The sequence below is a fragment of the Lontra canadensis genome, unplaced genomic scaffold (assembly GCF_010015895.1).
Source record: "Lontra canadensis isolate GAN:19392208 unplaced genomic scaffold, GSC_riverotter_1.0 scaffold44, whole genome shotgun sequence".
Taxonomy (NCBI): domain Eukaryota; kingdom Metazoa; phylum Chordata; class Mammalia; order Carnivora; family Mustelidae; genus Lontra; species Lontra canadensis.
Genome location: NW_022631038.1, coordinates 13,462,232 through 13,481,952, shown reverse-complemented (window position 1 = coordinate 13,481,952; position 19,721 = coordinate 13,462,232). Strand labels below are relative to the sequence as shown.

Below are 19,721 nucleotides of genomic sequence, written 5' to 3'. Positions count from 1 at the left end.
GGTGTTTTTCATTTCTCAAAGAAAGGTAGCATTTCACACGGATTTGATTTTAATGATTCTGTCCCTTCCTTTTCTCTCATTAGTAATATCCGCTGCTTCAAGATTGATCAGCCTTCCTCGGGAGACGCATCTGGAGCCCCAGCTGTCTGGAGCCACGGCTACACCGAAGCCTCAGGGGTGAAAAACAAGTGGGTGAAACTTGGGCATGAGAAGCACCTCGAAGCTGCCCCCCTCCTGTGGTGGGGCAGACACACAGTGCTAGCCCACACTTGGCCTCATGTCACAGCGATCTGAGCAGGATTCCCCAAAGGGAGGCCACCTCAGGCCTTCCATTTGAACAGTGAGCTAAGCCGCGCATGGTGTCACACACTCTTGTCTTTGTGAGGATGTTGCTAGGAGACAGGGTGACGGACACATTCGGTCTACAGGAGACTCCAGGGTTTGCAGAAAGCCTTCGGTTTGAAAGGCATCCCTGCCCTTTGGAAAAGTCTGTCTGAAGCCTGTTTACCAAGCAAAACAGGGGATAGTATTCGAGGAGAAGTGGCCGTGATTGTGGCCCCGTGGAGCGGTGTCTTAGAGCCTGTGTTGGCGGGGCGGGGGCGCCAGGGCGGCTCCGCGGGGTAAGCAGCCACTCTGGATTTCAGCTCAGGTCTCTATCTCCCAGTCCTGGGATTGAGCCCCACGTGGGGCTCTGCGCTCAACGGGGATTCTGCTTAAGGCTTTTTCTCCCTCTGCACCCCCACCCCCAAGCTCACACACTGGCTTTCATGCACACGCTCTAAAATAAATGAAGAAGTCTTTAAAAAAGAATGAATTAGGTTGGCAGGAGTTTCTGTTTCATTCCCTGTGACGTCAGCGGCTTGTTTTGCTGCCAGGACCTGTCCGTCTCAATGTCAGTTTCTCTTTCTTCCTTGTCTCAGGTGCAAATACTGATTTTCCTGGGAACTGAATCAAGCTCTTCAGGCTTTTTATGAAGAGGCGCTAATAAGTAGTACCAGAAAATACCAGAAAAGGAAAGCCTCCCATAAATTAGAATAGCCGTCATTAGCTGAGGTATCACAACATGAAATACAGAGAATAGGGAAAGAACAAAAGTGGAAGACGACTCCATAATACCGAACATTCTACCCTGGGTGCACATGAGAATCGGTCGGGTGAGGAACTTAAATCTTTAACCTACGCCCAGCACTTCAGAGTGTTTGAAGATCTCCCCCAGGTGACTCTCGTGTGCATCCAGGAATGGGAACCACTGACCATATGGAAAATATGGATTCATGGAAAATAAAAAACGGACTTGCAGTTGCCATGCTGCCTTTTTTTTTCCTTTGAGCAGAAATCAGAATCAAGTTCTGGACCTGACACGTTGATCCTTCTTTCCCTAAGGGTTGGGACTTGGCGTTGTGCTGTCTAGAGAAGAGGCAGCCCCACCTCGGCACCTCTGCTCCGTTCGCCCCATAAAGGCAGGATAACCAGCTGTGCCCGGGCTCCGGTTGTTGTATTAGTTCTGTGTACTTTGCCTTGTTAAGTTAGCACTGTCCTTCGGGGAGAAATTAGTACATTCTTTGGAGCACTTGGAGTTCTTTTCTGGAGATCTTTTTAAAAGACCTAGGTCTTGCTTATAACCACCAGTACATGAAACTGCTTTCGAATTCCAGAACACTGATGCAAAACCCAAGATTGGCTCTTAAACATCTCTGGATACTAAAATGTATTATCTCCTTCTCTATATTAATGAAGCAAGAGACCAATTAGAGCTATTTTCTCTGCATAATTCCCCCTCCACCATTACTTTTTCTGAGTGAGACTATGTGCCAGAGCAGGGCAGGGGAGGGGCAGAAGGACCGAGAATCTTAAGCAGGGGCCACACCCAACCCCAACGGGGAGACTAAGCAGGGGCTTGATCTCATGACCCTGAGATCATGACATCATGACCTGAGCTGAAATCAAGAGTCAAATGCTTAACTGACTGAGTCACCCAGATGCCCCAACTTTTTTTAAAAAGGGTTACACTGAAGTGTAACATAAGTACACAAAAACACGTCAGGAAGCACCCAGCTCAGCGCAGCTGCAGCGAGCGCACTGCAGACCACCGTCTGCACTAAACAGGTTACCGGCCCTTCACCGTCCACGATACCCGGGTCCTCACTTCACTTCCCCTTACTTTTTGCCCTTTGGTTTTCCCAGAAGTCTCTCAAGTGTTGTTTTCTTTGTTCTGTTTTGAATTGTCAATAAAGTGGTCGCGTAGACAAGAAGCTTGAGGCTTGCCATCTTGAAGGAAGGAGAGGGGCTGTGCCTGCCTCCTGGTCCCACATCTCTGTTCTTTTCCCCCTCTGCAAGGCTTGTCCTGTTGCCTCCCTAGCCAATCATTTCAGATCCTTTGGGGAAACCGAGAAAGGGAGCTACACCTGAATAATTTAGATTCTTTCTCAGACTAAAAAACAGGAAGTTTTAGTAGAAAAGAATCACTACTGTATTTTTTAAAGATTTTTTTTTAATGCATAGTCTCATTCTGACTAGCAAGGGGAGCTTACAGAAGGAAGATAGAATTAGGATTATTAAATTTTACTTTGCTACAAATAGCCATGTAACTTAGGAAGACTTATTTTCCTTAATAAATGGAGGCAGGAATTTCAGAGTACTGACGGGAGAGCCAGGCTGTCCGGCTTTGAATCTGAGCTTCCTACGTATTTGCTCTGTGACCTTGGGCAGTTACTCAACCTCTCTTTGGCTAAAGTTCCTCAACTGTAGAACAGCACTAAAACTAGTGCCTGTCCATGTCATAGGGTTGTTGTAAGGATCCCAAGTCACACATACGTGAAGTACTTAGAACAACACGGGCTGTGTAGTAAACGGGCGTGTGAGTGTGAGCTGTTGTTAAGGGTAATGGTTCTTAGGACTGTTTATCCCCTAACTCTGGGAGAGCTAAGGTTATTTTTTTCAGGTTCCTATCTCCATCTAGCCATGATGTAGATAGGTGCTTTATTGTTCTTATTAATATATACAGAATAGGAAGTTATTAATATTCAATAAAATTCACCCTTTTAAGAGCACAACCCTGCAGGTTTTGATGAAAGGATGTGATTGTGTAACCACCACCACAGTCAAGTTCTAGAGCAGTTCCAGCACCCCCAGAATTCTCCCGTGACCATGTCGTCAGTTCTCCTCCTGACCCCAGACCTTGGTGGCTCTTGACCTGCTTTTGTTGAATGTCACGTAGATGGAATTATATAGAAGACGCTGCCTCAGTCTACCTTGTTTCACTTAGTGTAATGCATTTTACATTCATCTGTGATGTTGCATATTAGTTCCCTTTTACCGCTGAGTACTCCTCCATTGTATGAATATATTGTCATCATCCGTTCACCATTTGAAATCGATGTAGAGTCCCAGGTTCCTAGCAAATGCAGCTGTAAATGCTCTAAAGAGTCCTGTACAGGTTTTTGTGCGAACCTGTTTTCTCTTGGGTAAATACTTAGGAGTAGGATTATATATATTTAGTTCCTTAAGACTGCCAGATTCCTTTCCAGTGTTGCATTCCCAGCCATAACGTGTGAGAATTGTAGCCGCACATCCATACCGGTGCTTCCTGATGTAAGGTGGCGGTGGCAGTTTTGGCCATTCTAATAGTCATAGCTCAGTGTGGTTTAATTTTGCTTTTCATGAGGGCTGATGATGCTGACCGTCTTTCCATGCATTTATCATCCATCCACATATCTTTGGTGAGAACAGATTCTTTCATATCAAATATGATTACTGAAGGTATTTTTGTAGACACCCTTTATCAGGTTAAGAAAATTGGTTTCTAATCATGCTTTGCTAAATGTTTTTGTCATAGGCTTTTTCTGCGTTCAGTTGAGATGACCATATGTTTGCTTCTGTAGTCTGTTGATGATGATAAATTACATGGATTTTTGAATGTTGAATCAGCTTTGCATGCCCAGGATGAATTCTGCCTGGTCATGCATCATGTATTATTCTTTTCATTTGCTGCTGGATTCCGTTTGCTGGTAATTTGGTGCTCATGTCTGTGTTCATGATGGGCATTAGCCTGTAGTTGTCTTGTGATGTCTTTGGCTTTGGTATCCGGGTAATGCTGGACTCATGGTTGAGGAGTGTTTCCTCTTTAGTTTTCTTGAAAAGTTTGTACAGAATTGATACTTCTTTCTTCTTAAAGGTTTGGTAGAATTTACCAATAAAAGCTATCCGAGCCTAGAATTTTCTTTGGTGTCTAACTATACATTCTATTTCTTTGCTATGGGATTATCTCTCTCTTCTTTTTTTTTTTTTTTTTTTAAGATTTTATTCATTTATTTAACAGAGATCACAAGTAGGCAGAGAAGCAGGCAGAGAGAGAGGAGGAAGCAGGCTCCCTGCTGAGCAGAGAGCCAGATGCGGGGCTCAATATGGGGCTCCATCCCAGGACTCTGGGATCATGACCCGCACCAAAGGCAGAGGCTTTAAGCCACTGAGCCACCCAGGCACCCCTATCTCTCTCTTCTAAAATGAACTTTGGTAATTTAGGTCTTTTAAGGAATTTATCCCACTCATCTAGTTTTCAAGTTTGACAGACTTGTTCATAATATTATCTTTTAAAATCCATAGAATCTGTGCTCTCCTTCCTGAGACTGGTAATTTGTCTTTTTATAGTGATCAGTTTGGTTTGAGGTTAATTAATTTTATTGATATTCTCAAAGAACCAGCTTGTGGTCTTGTTGATTTCCCCCTATTTCTGCTCTCTAGTTTATTGATTTCTGCTTATTTTTATTATTTCCTTTCTGCTTGCTTTCAGTTTGTTTTGCTCTTTTCTAATTTTTTTTTAAGATTTTTATTTATTTGACAGATCACAAGTAGGCAGAGAGGCAGGCAGAGAGAGAGAGGAGGAGGCAGGCTCCCTGCTGAGCAGAGAGCCCGATGTGAGGCTCGATCCCAGGACCCTGATATCATGACCTGAGCCGAAGGCAGAGGCTTTAACCACTGAGCCACCCAGGCGCCCCTCTAATTTCTTAAGTGTAAGTTTAGGTCATTGATTTGAGCTTAGAACATTAATATTCTAATAGAAGCATTTAGAGCTATGAATTTCCTTCTAAGCAATTTCTCCAATATGGAGAATGTACTTTGAATGACTTGAATCCTTTAAATTTATTGAGACTTTTTATGACCTACAATATGGTCTGGGTAAATATTCTCTGCATTTGGAAAAAATGAGTATTCTGTTGTTGTTGGGGTAGGATGTCAATTAGATCAAGTTGGTTGATGATGTTGAAATCTTGAGTATCTTACTGATTATCTACTTGTTCTGTCATTGGCTGAGAGACTGTAATTATGGGTTTGTTTCTCCTAGTTTTATCAGTTTTGCTTCATGCATTTCAAAGTTGTCTTAAGTGCATAAACATTTAAGATGTTATATCTTTATGATGAATGAACTGATCCTTTTCATTATCAAATGACTATATCTGTAATATTTTTTGTTCTGTAATATACTTTAATCTTAATGTATCTTCCCCAGTTTTCTTTGGATTAGTTTAGTATATCTTTTATCCTTTTACTTTTAATCTTTTTATATATAAAGAAGGTTTATTATAGGCAGCATATAGTTAGATCTTGGTTTGGGTTTTTTTGTTCTTTTTTTTTTTTTTTTTTTCTTTCCTTTTTCTTTCCAATCCAGTCTGACTTTGTCTTCTGGGGCGGTATTTAGACCACTTGTAGATTTAATGAAATGAGCTGGTTAGGTTTAAATCTGCCAACTGTTTATTTGTCTCATCTGTTCTTTATTCCTTTTCTCTTTTTCTTCATTCTTTTGGATTTATGATTCCATTTTATCTCCTTTATTCATTATTAGTTATGCCTTTTGTTCAGTATTTGTAGTATATCTTTAATTACAGTTTACCTTCAAATAATAAGTTAATCTATCACTTTACATCTAAGAACCTTACAGTGTGTATCTCCATTTCCCATCTCCTGGTCTTTGTGCCGTTGTCATGTTTTACTTATGTTAAAAACCCCAAAATACACGGTTATCATTTTTACTTGAGCAGTCATTGTCTAAAGCAGCGTTTCTCAGCGTCCTAGCTGTTGACATTCTGAGCCAGAGGCAGGCAGGGAGGGAGGGACTGTCCTGTGCTTTGGAGGAGGCCAGACAGCCCCCCTTGGTCTCTGCCCACCACGTGTCAGCCGCACTGTCCCTCCCAACTGTGACAATCAGAAATGTGTGCCGCGGGTAAAATTGCCCCCATTGGGAATCACTGCTTGAAAATGATTTTTCGAATGAGTTTTATATTTACTCATCTCTTTGTCATTTCTTATCATTTCCATCTGGTATTTTCTTCTGCTTCATGTACTCCTTTTGTGTTTCTTACACTGCCGGTCTTGTCAGTTTTTATGCATCTGAAAATGTCTTTATTGCACCTTAACTTCTGAAAGCAATTTTTTTTTTAAGATTTTATTTATTTGATAGAGAACAAGTAGGCAGAGATGAAAGCAATTTTCACTGATTTAGAAATGCAGGTTGACAGTTTCTTGCTGTCAGGGCTTGGAAGATGCTGCTCTGCTGTGTTCTGCTTGTTTCCTGTCCTTGTCTTTGTTCCTCTCCCTGCTCTCCCGCCCTTAGTCCTGATTATCAGCCATTGTTGTTGTTTTTCCATTTTCTTTGCTTCCTATTTGTCGAGCTGCTTGTATCTGTAGGTTTATAGTTTTCATCATTTGAAATCTTTTCAACCAGTAGATTGCTCAAAGGCTTTTCCTGTTCTCTCTTCTCTCTTAAAGACTCCAGGTCCCGGCGTGTCTGCCTGAGGTTGCCCCGCGCTCACGGGTGCCCTGGCCTCGTGTGTCTGGGGGTCCGCTTTGCCCGCGGGGTTTCACTCGGGAGGTCTGTGGGCCACAGGGAAGTGACTTGGAAACAACGTGCTTGTGGAGAGGCTCAGGGTGCAGAGGCTCTGCCGGCCTCCAGAGCGCACGCCCCCTCCCTTGCTGACCTGCAGCGCCAGCGGCCGCCTTCTCCCTTGGCTCTTTCCCCTGCTGAAGCCCAGAAACTTCCTCCAGGCCATCAGTTGCACCGGCATCATGCTTGCTTTGTGACGGGAGCCTCTTATCAGTCGGTGTCTGAATACCGTTGTTCCACTGGTTTGGCGTGTTGATTTGTTTTTGGGTTTTTTGTTTGTTTTGCCCTGCCTTTTTAGGTTGTTTGAGGGGGGGGGAACATAGGGGCCCAGTGTTCCGGTTGGTACTCCAGCTTTGCCCAGTGTGGAATAAACGTGTTACGAATGCATGTGGACGTATGGACTCAGAATCTTGTTTTATTTACCATACCTCCTCTTCTTTTTCTTTCTCTGACATTCAGAAATAAAATCAGAAGACGGGGGGGGGGGGGGGGCTGTGTGAGGTGTCCGTGTCCATCATTCTTCTTTGCTTTACGGAAATGAGTTGGAATCAGTTAGCTGGGGTGAGGTTGCCTTACTCTTCCCCCGTCTGAGGTCAGGAAGGAGACGAGACCAGCCACAGTGTTGGGCCGGGGAAGGGAGGAGGGCGGACTCAGCACGCATCACTGTCGCCCCGCAGGTTGTGTGTTGCGGCGCTGTCAGTGAACAACTTCTGTGACAACCGGGAGGCCCTGTACGGGGTGTTTGACGGAGACCGGAACGTCGAGGTGCCCTACCTTCTCCAGTGCACCATGAGTGACATTCTGGCGGAAGAGCTGCAGAAGACAAAAAACGAGGAGGAGTACATGGTGAACACGTTCATTGTCATGCAAAGGTAAGAACCTTCCCATCCCGCCCGGTTTACCTGCTCTCCTGGAGTGTTTGGCCAGTGGTCTCAGCCCACCGTGTGTCGCCCGAGGGCATGCAGGAGGCATTCAGGTGATCTGGTTTTGCATAAGGATCAGGGCTGGACGTGTCCCCCCCCCCCCAGACATACTGGTGCTCAGACGACCTTGTAGGAGGCTGAGTCAGTGACAGGAATTTAGTGTAGAGCTTTTGGTCACTGTAGAAACTGAAACTGTGTTTGTCACTCTCAGGGACGAATGCCACAAGCATTCCCTCCTTCAAAGAATTGCTCCTTCTTAAGTCACTTCAGTGGCTTTGTAGGTTGTCAAGGAATTGTCTGTTCATGCCGTACTGCAAACACTGCCAGGGGCCCAGGAAACGGGGCGTGTGCTAAAGGTCCTCAGAGCAATGCCGAGCGCTCCTTTTTCTCTCCCATGGTCATTGGCCAGAGGAAGTAGCTTTGCAACAAGGGTAGAAAAAGTATCTGCTCAGAGTGCTGGTTGGGAGCAGCCTTTAAAGTTACCCCGAGTCCTGAAGAGCTCGGTAGAGACCGCTCCGGGGAGGCGCTCTGCTTCTGGACTCACTTCTGTCCTTCAGATTCCAGTGGGCACGTACCATTAGCAATTAACTACTGATAACAGATAATATTTAACATTATATTATTTAATAATAATATTTAACATGCACCAGTCATTGTTTTAAATACCCCACATGTCGTACAGCAACATTAACTATCTCACTGGGTAGAATGTACTTACCTTACCGATGAGAAACTGAGGTACAGAGAAGGAAAACAAGTTTCTCTTTAGTAGATGACGCAGCCAGAGTTTGACCTGGTGCAGGTAGTAAGACTGCAGAGAACGTCCCAACAACCAGCCACATCGATCTGCTTTTCTGTTTTTATCACCATTGTGTCCTGGGGAAAAAAGCAAACACAAACCCTCCTATGCACAAACGTGCGCACGCACCCCCTTCACACCCGCACTCCAAAGAGGTCCACTGTCTATCGACACTTGAGCACTGAACAAGAATTAAGAACCTCAAACTCTGGTCCCCCAGCTGTGCTGGTCCCCACGTACCGTCCAGTTGCTGGCTTTGCTCAGAGGAGCCACTGTGCCTTGAAAGGGGGCAGGCAGTGCCCCCCTGGTCAGGCCTCCGGCCCCGTCTGGTCAGGGAAGGCCACGGGTCCAAGCTCAGAGACCCGGACTATCGACCCATATCCAGCGCCATTCGTAGGCCCCTCTTTTCCCTGGTAAGAGGACATGGGATCGGGAGTGATCTTGCTCAGCCCCCGAGGAACCGTGTGTCTTCTTGGGGCTGGCATCCTAACTTAGTCGAGCGGACAGCACTGGTTTCCATGGCTGGTGCCGCTGCCGCCTAACATTGACCGTCGATAGGAGCTGACCGGACCCGCAGGTGTGCCCTGGAAAACCGGAGCCGGTCTTCGCCTTCTTGCTTCGGGGCCACTCGGGATCAGACAGGTGCTGGGAGGCTTGTGACGGGAATTCTTGGCTCCTTTCATCAGAACTTGCGGGTGCTGCGTGTGCTCTGTGCGGAGAGTAGGGTCACGGATAAAAAGGGTGGATCTCCAGCACTTTGGTCACTAGACAGTCCTTCCTGTGAATATTCTGGAATAAGTAACACTGGTAGAGAAAGGCAAGAACATGAGTGGTCCCGAAATTAAAGGCTCATTCATACCAGCCAGTGTCCTTACAAAGGACAAGACGGTGGGCATCCAGGTCACGCTGAGGTGCGCGGATCTGTGTGGAGTTGTGACACCTGTTGAAGGGCTCCTCGGTTCCCTCGCTGGGTGCGGAGGGGATGTAAAGAGGTGGACGGGGAGAGAAGTAGCCCTTTCGCGGCCGTCCCTGCAGCGTCATGATGAGGGAGCAGGAGGCCGGATGCAGCAGGACAAAGGCTCCTTCAGTGGTGAAGTGACCCTCCCGGAGCTGTGAGCAGACAAGAGGCCTGGGGTTGGGGACAGACTCTGCACACAGGCCCTTTCCAAGTTGCTTTAGTGAGAGAGGCCGAGTGGAACCCGGGCTGTGTTTCTCCTCCTAGGCCTCCTGCTGAGTTAGCAAAACTGACCCTGACAGGTTGTGTCTGGGTTTTTACCTGTGCTCTCTGGATTCCAGGAAACTGGGAACCGCGGGGCAGAAGCTTGGAGGCGCTGCTGTCCTCTGTCATATCAAGCATGATCCCACGGACCCAGGAGGGTCCTTCACCCTGACCTCTGCGAATGTGGGCAAGTGCCAAACGGTTCTCTGTCGGAATGGGAAGCCGTTGCCGCTGTCCCGATCGTACATCATGAGCTGTGAGGAAGAACGGAAGAGAATTAAACAGCACAAAGCCATTATCACGGAGGTGAGGAGAGCGCGGTTTTCCTCGGGGTGGCAGGGAGGATGGGGCCAGGGTCATGGCAGAAACCGGCAACATCCCAAGTCTGCAGAGTCACAAAGCAGAGGCTCTGAATGAGAGGTCAAGACATCACAGAAGGGATCATGAACTAACCCTGGGTCCGAGGCTCTGCCCAGTGCCTCGTGGCCTTAGCTCAGCTGAGGCTCACCAGCCCTTCTGTGAAGGCTCTGGTTCGGGACTTGAGGGCGTGCCCCAAGATCCACTGCTGGGGTCAGGGCACCCTGACTCTGCTGCCTGTAGGCTGGGCCTTGGAAGCCTTTGAGCCTCCTTTCCCCAGCACCGCGGATCCGTCCTGTCTTCTGAGACCGTGGATCAGTGCATTAGTGGCCAGTTGTGATTTCTGGTGCATGGCTCCTGTGCCTGAGTGCGGGAGCACCGGGTCACTCTGGTTCTTCGCAGCCCCAGCCCCAGCAGGGACACTGGGTTTTCACGGCTGGGTGGAGAGCGCTCTGGGCGGGTGGCAGGGGGAGGCAGGGGAGCTGCTCCACACACCCCGACGCACAGGACGGCTCCACCGCAAAGGGTGGCTTGGCCACAGCTGCTCACAGTGGTTCTGTTGAGAAACCTGCCAAGACGGAGCCCCACTCCGGGGTTTACAGCGTCCCTTCAACTCCGGGCCCTCGGGGAGCTGCCCTGGTCCCTGGCTCCCCACAAGGTGCTGAGCCCGCCCTGTGTGCGCGGGAGATGGTGCGGGGCTGCAGGAGCCGAGCAATCCCCCCGACACGGCCCCCAGCGCCCCCAGTACCCCCAGCACCGCGTGCAGCCCCGTATCCCGTGGCGGGAGCTCGCCGCTCCCAGGAGAGACCAGGCCAGCCCGGCTGGTGGAGGGGGCCGGGGGGGCCGTTCTCTGCGCCCCACTGCCCTTACCCCCCGACGTCCCCCCCGACCCCGCAGGACGGCAAGGTGAACGGAGTGACGGAGTCCACGCGCATCCTGGGCTACACCTTCCTGCACCCCAGCGTCGTGCCGCGCCCCCACGTGCAGTCCGTGCCCCTGACGCCCCAGGACGAGTTCTTCATCCTGGGCAGCAAGGGCCTGTGGGACAGCCTGTCCGTCGAGGAGGCGGTGGCGGCCGTGCGCCACGTGCCCGACGCGCTGGCCGCCGCCAAGAAACTGTGCACGCTGGCGCAGAGCTACGGCTGCCACGACAGCCTGAGCGCCGTGGTGGTGCAGCTCAGCGTCCCCGAGGACAGCTTCTGCTGCTGCGAGCTGGGCGCGGGCGGCGCCGGCCCGCCGCCCAGCCCCGGCCTCTTCCCGCCGCCCGCGGGCATGGCGGGCAGGGAGCGGGCGGCCGACGCGCCGGGCGTGCCGTCGTCCAGCAGCGGGCTGGCGTCCGAGATGAGCAGCGAGCTGTCGGCGTCCGAGATGAGCAGCGAGGTGGGCTCCACCGCGTCCGACGAGCCCCCGCCCGGCGCGCCGCCCGACAGCAGCCCCGCGTGCGCCGGCGAGCCGCGCTGCCTGCTGCACCCCGGCGGCCTGGCGCACTGCTTCCAGCGGCAGCTGTCCAGCGCCACCTTCTCCAGCGCCTTCTCCGACAACGGCCTGGACAGCGACGACGAGGAGCCCATCGAGGGCGTCTTCAGCAACGGCAGCCGCGTGGAGGTGGAGGTGGACATCCACTGCGGCCGGGCGCGGGAGAAGGAGAAGCGGCGGCCGCCGCACCCGCCGGCCGAGGCCAGCGACGAGGGCATCGTCATCAGCGCCAACGAGGACGAGCCGGGGCCGCCCCGGAGGCCGGACGGCGCGGCCGCGGGGACCATTGGGCGGCGCCGGGCCAACGGCTCCGTGGCGCCGCAGGAGCGGAGCCACAACGTGATCGAGGTGGCCGCGGACGCGCCCCTCCGCAAGCCCGGGGGCTACTTCGCGGCGCCGGCGCAGCCGGACCCCGAGGACCAGTTCATCATCCCCCCGGAGCTGGAGGAGGAGGTCAAGGAGATGATGAAGCAGCAGCAGCCGCCGCCGCCCCTGCAGCCGCCGCCGCGGCCGTGCCCCGGGGACCCGCTGCCGGACTACTGTGACACGCCGCTATGACCCACCCGAGCGCTGGTTCACAAATAAACTAACCGAGAAAGACCGAGTTGCACGAGTCTCGCAGGCTCACGTTAAACCAGGGGTTCACTCCACGCCCGCCCCACGTCCCCCCGCCCGCGCCCGGACGTTCTCCTCCCGTTGGCCTTTTTTTTTTCACAATTACCACTCTTCTTCCGGTGATGCTCTACCCCTAGGATTTAAATTTGTTAACCTCCTCCCCTAACATCTCAGACGTGTAAAGACAAAGAACAAAAGGTTTAATATATTACAGAGAAACGGTTAATGATAATGTAATATTTTTTAAAACGGCTTTTTGTTGTTTTGTTGGGAAGGCAGGGCTGGTTGCCAGTGCTAAATGACTTTAATAATATTGTAATTCTGTATTTCTTTGGGGGGTAAAGGCTTTTTTTTTTTTTTTTTTTTTTTTTTTGTCTTGAAAATGACAGACATTTGTAGAATATGGAGACTAACTCCTAGGAGTTGCTTTACTCTGTCAGGTGACTTAAGTCACTGGGATTCACTAATTTTCTCTGAGAGAACAGTTGATTGAGAAATTTCTATTGTAAATAGCTCAGTGTTGTATAGTGATGCTTCAGATGTTTTGTAGTTTTGGCAGAAGGACACAGCCTACACAACCCACGTTCCTCCCCACCCCCTCCATCCCCGGAGCTCACTCAGTGCGTTGCTGATCCGGGAGAGAGCACTTCTGTCCAAATAAGGTGGATCTTAGACCGCTAGAAACCAGCCTGCACCCAAGGGGCGTCTGACCCTGTTTTCTTCCTCTCCTGCCCCCACCCAGCCTCTTGACTTTTGCAGACACTTTTCGTGTTCCTTACTGCTGTCACAATCAGCATGATTGTATAGCGTTCAACTAGATCATTGACATACCGAGAGTTATATTAAAGCAGAATGCACAAATGAATATGTCATAATTTTTGTTATAATAAATATAAAATTTACAAGTATTAGACCCATCTGCTTTTGTCCCAGGAGCCAGGTGTGTCTACAAGATCACACCCAGCTTGGGTTTGGAATGAATGGATGTAACTTTGGGGCTACCAGATATTTCTGCCTGATTTTTTTTTTTTTTTTTGAAGGGAAAACACCCGACAAGTTAACTGACTTGAATGAGTTAGTGAAATGGACCCTATGGTTAGCAACATGCAGGGCTGGTCTTCCAGCCTTTCTATTTCTTGTCATTATCACCCAGGGACAGATAGAGGTTATATAGAGGCGATCCCCGGGAAACTCCTCCCACAAAGCCAAGTTCTTTCCAATTCTCTCAGGGACCCCTCGATCCACATGAACAGGTTACTAGACCTTTATGTGAACAGTGAAAATCAGGAACTGGCTGCCCCCCTCCCCCGCCGCCCCGTCTCCACCACTAGCACTAGATTTCCTCCACTGGGAAATCCAGTATTGCCAGCCGACTTACTGGCCCTGTTTGCAGACACTAGCACCCCCCTTCACCCCAACCTTGTACCTCATGAACCACATGTTCTAGATGCTGTCAGGCCTCTCTAGCTCACATGGACCAGCTTCCCAGGCAGACCTGTCTTCCTTTTCAGGCCGGCCCTGCAGGGGTCCCTAGCTAGCTCAGTGCCAGGACAGGCAAATAGTATTCCTAAACTATAGACTCGGTGACGGGCTGCCCGTTCTGCTGGGGGCCAGAGCAGTGGACCAGCCTTGTCTTGGCAATGGCCGTGCTTTCTTCTGGGTCTGGCTACGTGTACACACACACTGTGAAATTCACGAAGACCATGGAGGGATGAACTCAGCCCAGTGAGGGACGCAGGCACCAAGGGACAAGGCTGCCCCCGTCTAGGCAGTGCTCTCTGCTGTGGACAGGAAGCAAAACCAGCTCAGGCTCGCACGCCCAGCCCCAGCCATCCTCGCCCTGCCCTCGTCTTCGTCCTGCTCCGGGTGGACCGAAGCACACGTGGGAAGCTCTGGAGCTGCACAGGAGTGCCTTATTCGCTACAGAAGATGTGGGCTAGTTCTTGGACTTCTGAGTTCTTAAACCACCCCATGGCCGGGCTGCAGCCAGGCAGACCCCGACTAGCGCTGCCGCTCACTCTCCAGGAGTGACTCTTGCTGCTGGAGTGTGGGCAACGGAGGCTGCAAGGATTTGAAGCTGTGACGGTCCCAGAGCAACTGCCAGTGCCACGGGCAGCCCCTGGGATCATCCAGTCCCGTGGACAGTCTTAGTCCTGCCTGAGCTTCCGTGGCGGATGTGGGAGAAGGTACAGGCTTGCAGCCAGGGGTTTCCTGAGCCCAGTTCGGTCCTGCTTCTCCATTTATGAGTCACGCCGAGCCACATGGAGGCTACTGTAGAGACGAGGGACGTGGTTTTTGTCCTTTAGGAGCCCAGGCTAGACTGGCACGTGGATGAAAAGTTAACGGCAGATGAGCCCATGGTAGGTGGCCAGAGCCGGAGCCTTGGGCTTGTGTGGGAGCTCCCAAGTGATTTTTCTGAGTTTTCTGTTCACGTCTCATTAGGGCAGCATCTAATAGTACAGGCGGAGCGGCTTATAACACTGTAAAGTGCTGAGAGATCTCGGGGTGAGTATGAGAGAGAGGGGCGTCCTCCGAGGCCACAGTCCCTGCTTCCTCCAGGAAGGCCCGGGGATTGGGAGAGGGTCGGGGACAGGGAGAGGAAGAGGTTAGAGCCGAAGCCTAGCAAGCTTGCCGCCTTGTGAAGACGCAAAGGGTCCCGATCGAGGAGCGTGGAAGTGGTTTGGTGTGGGATGAAGCAGGCCGGTTGGCCTGTGCCCGGCGGGATACGGAAGCCCGGCCTTGAAGGGGCCCTGGGGCTGCTCTCCCGAGCCCGGAAGCCCAACCTGGCCCGCCCGGGGTGTCTCGGTTGCTTTTATTACAGCGCCACCTGCTGGTGGCATCAGACCCTGTTCTTTCCCTTTCTCCTCTTGAAGACACAAAGTTGCATGTCCTTCTCCTACCCTCCTGGCGGAGAGCAGCCCCAAGCACCATTAAACAGGCCGGGAAGCCGCTTGAAATCACGAGGCTGCGCCGGTGCAGGCGGGCCTTGTGCGGCGGAAAACAGACACGCGCACAGATCAGGCGTAGCCAGAACCCCAGCGTTAACCTGGGAGAGAGGATGTCAGGCTCCAGCATCGATTCCCCTTCCCCCAGGATGAAAGAAAGAAAAATCCATAATAGGGGTCCGATCTTAAAGGATAGCATCGGAGAATCCGCTCGCTGCTGGCAGCTCGGGGTGGGGGAAGAGAGGCCGATTCCCACTTGTGCTCACGCCCACGTGAGCCCTCCCCGGAAGACACCGTGACTGGCCCCCACCGCAGCCGGAGAGAACTTGTTAAGTGTGTGTGCTGGGGGCGGGGGTGGTCTGCGCTATCTGCCTCCCCAGGGGTGGAACCAGGTCACGTATGTAGAGCAGTTTGCAGAGAGGAAAACCTTATGTAAGTGGAAGTACTGCCATGGTTTTAAGAGAACTAACCACCTTCAAGGCAGGAGAGAATTGGGAACACAGCGAAAGTCCCTTTTTAAATTAAGAACTCTCCAAGGAGCAGCTGTTGGGTGGTTACAGGTGGCAGGGATGAGGTAATGGTAGAGAAAATAGCCTTTTCTCCTTTGTGACCACGGAGTTTCCTTTCTTTTTGTTCATCCTCCAACATAAATTTTTTGCAAATTAATCTATGCATTTATAAATTAATCTAATTTCTGTCGTTCGCCTGTCACAAACGTGTTCGTAATGGTGCACATTTGAAAGAGGCCTTTAGAGGCTGCCCCCCACCCCCAGCTGCCCCCCACCCCCAGCCCCACACCAGAACGAAATGACAACCGAATTCACACGGGCCACTCCCACAGTCATTTCTACAGAGGGAGAAATAAAACTGGCCTTAAACTGAAATTACAATGACTTTCCAGTCATCACTATCCCTTGGGTCTTATTCCCAAAACCGAACTTCGCTCTAAATACTCATCTATCGAGAAAAGCTAAAACGACAGCAAAATCATTTTCCCAAATGCTGCACCCCCAGACACTGACGCTGAGAACTCCTTTCTAGGTCATTTGCTTTTCCGGGTCTTTAGGAAAACAACTCCACCATGAACGTTTGAAGGTCCGTGGATCAGTCGTCCCTTCCCTAGAAATCGTGCCGCCGCCCCCCCCCGCCGCCCCCCGTGAACCCTGCTCACAAAGTAAACTCTGCTATTTGGCCTAGAATACATTTTAAGAGTTACTTGAATATCCCTCATGCTGGAACATTTCAGTAGGTTAAAAATAGCTCCTCGAGATCTCCAGTCCAACCTGGCGATATAGGAAGGCCCCGAACTCCCCTCCCGCACAGACGCCCCCAGACTCCAGCTTGGACAGAGCAGTATCTCCGGAAGAAGGGCTGAGGCTGACCCAGTAGCAGCTGCACGAGAGAGAGAGAGAGAGAGAGAGAGAGAGCGCGCGCAAGCGAGCCGGAGGAAGAGCCGGAGAGACAGACACAGAACGAAGGCAACCCCGGCCAACGCTGGGAGTGCAGGGGTACATGCCCCAGGGACCGTGAGCACAGACGAAAAGCCCCAGTTTCGAAGGGCAGTGAAATAAAGAGAAGAACTAGGCCCAGGAGCCCGGCGAGCAGCCGCCACGTCGGAGGGGCCGTCGAAGGCCCCGGTTCCCGGTCCCCTTGCACTTTGTTACTTAGAGGCCCTCGCTGGCCCATCACCTCAGTGAACCGCAGGTTCCTAGTCTCCCCCGGCCCCAGCTGTCCCACCAAGAGGGCCCAGACGGCACACACTGGGACACCCCACTCAGCACACGACTGCTGCAACCAGCTCACCAAAGTGACACAGGCGCAGAGCACACTGCGACGCCGTGGGCCCGTGCCACTCAACTGAGGACTGCCCCCGGGCCCACTGGCCCCTACCCCCCCACTCCAGACACCCCGCCAGGGCAGCCCTGCATCGAGTGTCCACAGACCTCCCCAGCTCAGGCCTGGCCCACATCCAGCCACCCCACCAACGCACCCCCTGCTTGCAGAGCCCTGGGGCCCGCACAAGGATAGCGGCTGAGTCACCAGCAGCCTCCAGCCAGGGCGCCCTCGGTGTGGAAAGCCCTGCGCCTCCCGAGCCCCAGCCCCTGCCCACATCTGCCTCGGTTCCAGCCATGCCACCAGGCTCGCCCAGGAACAGCGTGCTCCAAGGCCCCTAGTCCCTGCGCGCACACGGTCCACACAGGGCCCACCCACACGAGGTCAGTCCTTCAAGATTAAGTCGCTGTTCCACCCAGTTCATAGAAACCGACACACAAAGTAATCCAAAGTGAGGCCAAAAAATGGACTCCAAACAAAAGGAGATAAAACCTTAGAAAAAGAGCTAAAGGCAGGTCAACAATCCACTAGATAAAGAATTCAAGGTAATGTCCATAAAAATGCCCACTGGAGTGGAGAGAAGAGCAGATGAACTCAGAACTTCAACAAAGTGACAGAAAATATAAAAATTACCAGTTGGGATTGAAGAAAAACAGTAACAAATAAATACACTTGAGGGAATCAACAGATTCGAAAATTATCAACAGTCTGGAAGTTGGCAATGGAAAGCACCTAACCTGAACAGAAGAAAATTTAGATGAGGCTAGGTTAAGGGACCTCTTGGACAATACAAAGTGAGCAAACATTCACATTATAGGGAACCAGAAGAAGAAGAGGGAGAGAGAAAGGGGAAGAACAATTATCTGAAGACACAAGAGCTGAAAACCTCCAGAACCTGAGGAAGGAAATAGACATTCAGTTTCAAGAAACACGGAGTTTCAAACAAGATGAACCCAAGGAAGTTCACAGCATGACACATACTCATTACAATCTCAAAGATTCGAGATAAGGAGAATTTTAAAAGCAGCAAGAGAAGAGACATGGCTGGTGATGCTGGACACGCCAGAGGCGGATGACACTGGTGCCGAGTTCATCAAGAAGACCATCTTGAAAATCCCAATGGCAGAAATGACGACAATCCTCTAAGCCTGGGATTTTTTGTTTGTTTGAAAAATCAACTGCGGACCATCAGCTTCTGGCAGAGAAAGGACTCTCTCGTTCAGGACTTGGTTCTGCTCTGTGAGGAGAAGCGGGCCAGTCTCCACGCCCTATCAGACATCCTTTATACCCAGCTGCGTCAGCCCCGGGACATTTGGAATGTCTTTCAGAGGAGTAAAGGACCAGGTAGAGACCTTGACCTTTCTGATATGGAACAATTCAAAAGTTCGTTTGAGAAAATTCTTCAGAGAGTTTTAGAAAATGTGACGATCTGCTTCAGAGACACTGAGGAGAATGCAGTGTGGACTCAAATTACCTGGGGAGCACAGTATAGACAAGCCAAACCAGTATCCACTATTCCCAGACTCCCCCACACCTCCGCTTCCTCCTGTCAGCTGAAGAGCAGTAAACCCCTTGTGGGTCAGGCACGGACAGTTGCCAACAGGCGCCAGACGACTGTGAAAATGGACCTCAGAAGCTGGCATCTGGACTCGCTTAAGGCTACGGTTTTTATTTTTCTAAAGATTTATATTTGAGAGAGAGAGCAGGAGCAGGGAGAGGCACAGAGGGAGAGACAGAATCTCCAGCAGGCTCCTCACTGAGCACGGGGCCTGACTGGGGCTCCATTCCATGACACTGAGATCAGGACCTGAGCCAGAATTAAGAATCGGCAGTTCAACAGATGGAGCCCCCCAGGCGCCCCAAGGCTATTGTTTTTAAACAGCATAATCAGACTTCTGAAACTTAAAATTCTACTACGTCCCTAGAAGAATGAACCCTTGAGCTGGATAGACACATGGATTCAAGGATCATTCCTGAAAACCGACTAGGAAGAGTCCAGAGAGTGACTCGAGAAACTTTTGGAGACTATCCTCCACCAAGACTAGAACGTGCATAATACAAGCTTGAAACAAAGTTCAGAAATGACTTAAGTGGAGACGACCTGGCTGAGAAAGAAAGCCCTCCAGTGCCTAATAAAGCTGTCCAGGCTGCATCTTCCCGAAGCGTTGAAAGCCTTGGCCCCAGCTGGTACTGTAGATGTATCCCTTTCTCCCTTCCTCACTCGCACCCCCAGAAGGGCCTAATTTGTTTTAAAATGAGAGGAAAATAAGGTCAATGTGGTTATGCTGTACTGCACATGCATCTCAGCTATAAGCTAGATGGCTTCTGTTTATAAACTTGTGTTTTAACAATTAGTCTTGAGGAGCACCTGGGTGGCTCAGTGGGTTGGGGCCTCTGTCCTCGGCTCAGGTCATGATCCCAGCGTCCTGGGATCAAGCCCAGCATCGGGCTCTCTGCTCAGCAGGGAGCCTGCTTCCCTTCCACTCTCACTGCCTGCCTCTCTGCCTACTTGTGATCTCTGTCAAATAAATAAATAAAACCTTTTAAAAAAATTAGTCTTGATACTGACAGCTGAGAAATGTTTGATATCCCTGTTGGGAAGGAGTCTTATCTCTTCTGCTGTGCACACTTCATGCTGTGCATGAATTTCATGGCAAACACAAACTGAAAACCTGTA

At 50.7% G+C, this 19,721-nt stretch overlaps 1 protein-coding gene and 1 pseudogene across 1 annotated transcript in view; both read left to right on the top strand.

The window, feature by feature from the left end:
- The window catches only part of PHLPP1 (PH domain and leucine rich repeat protein phosphatase 1), a 208,650-nt gene extending 196,011 nt beyond the window's left edge, over positions 1 to 12,639 (top strand). Inside the window, exons 14-17 of the mRNA XM_032872281.1 lie at positions 84 to 188; positions 7,555 to 7,749; positions 9,896 to 10,124; positions 11,073 to 12,639. Coding sequence (XP_032728172.1) covers positions 84 to 188; positions 7,555 to 7,749; positions 9,896 to 10,124; positions 11,073 to 12,209 — 1,666 coding nt within the window. The 3' untranslated portion in view covers positions 12,210 to 12,639. The remainder of the gene's footprint in view (positions 1 to 83; positions 189 to 7,554; positions 7,750 to 9,895; positions 10,125 to 11,072) is intronic.
- Positions 12,640 to 18,094: 5,455 nt separating this feature from the next.
- Positions 18,095 to 19,287, top strand: LOC116876180 (annotated as a pseudogene).
- Positions 19,288 to 19,721: the final 434 nt, after the last annotated feature.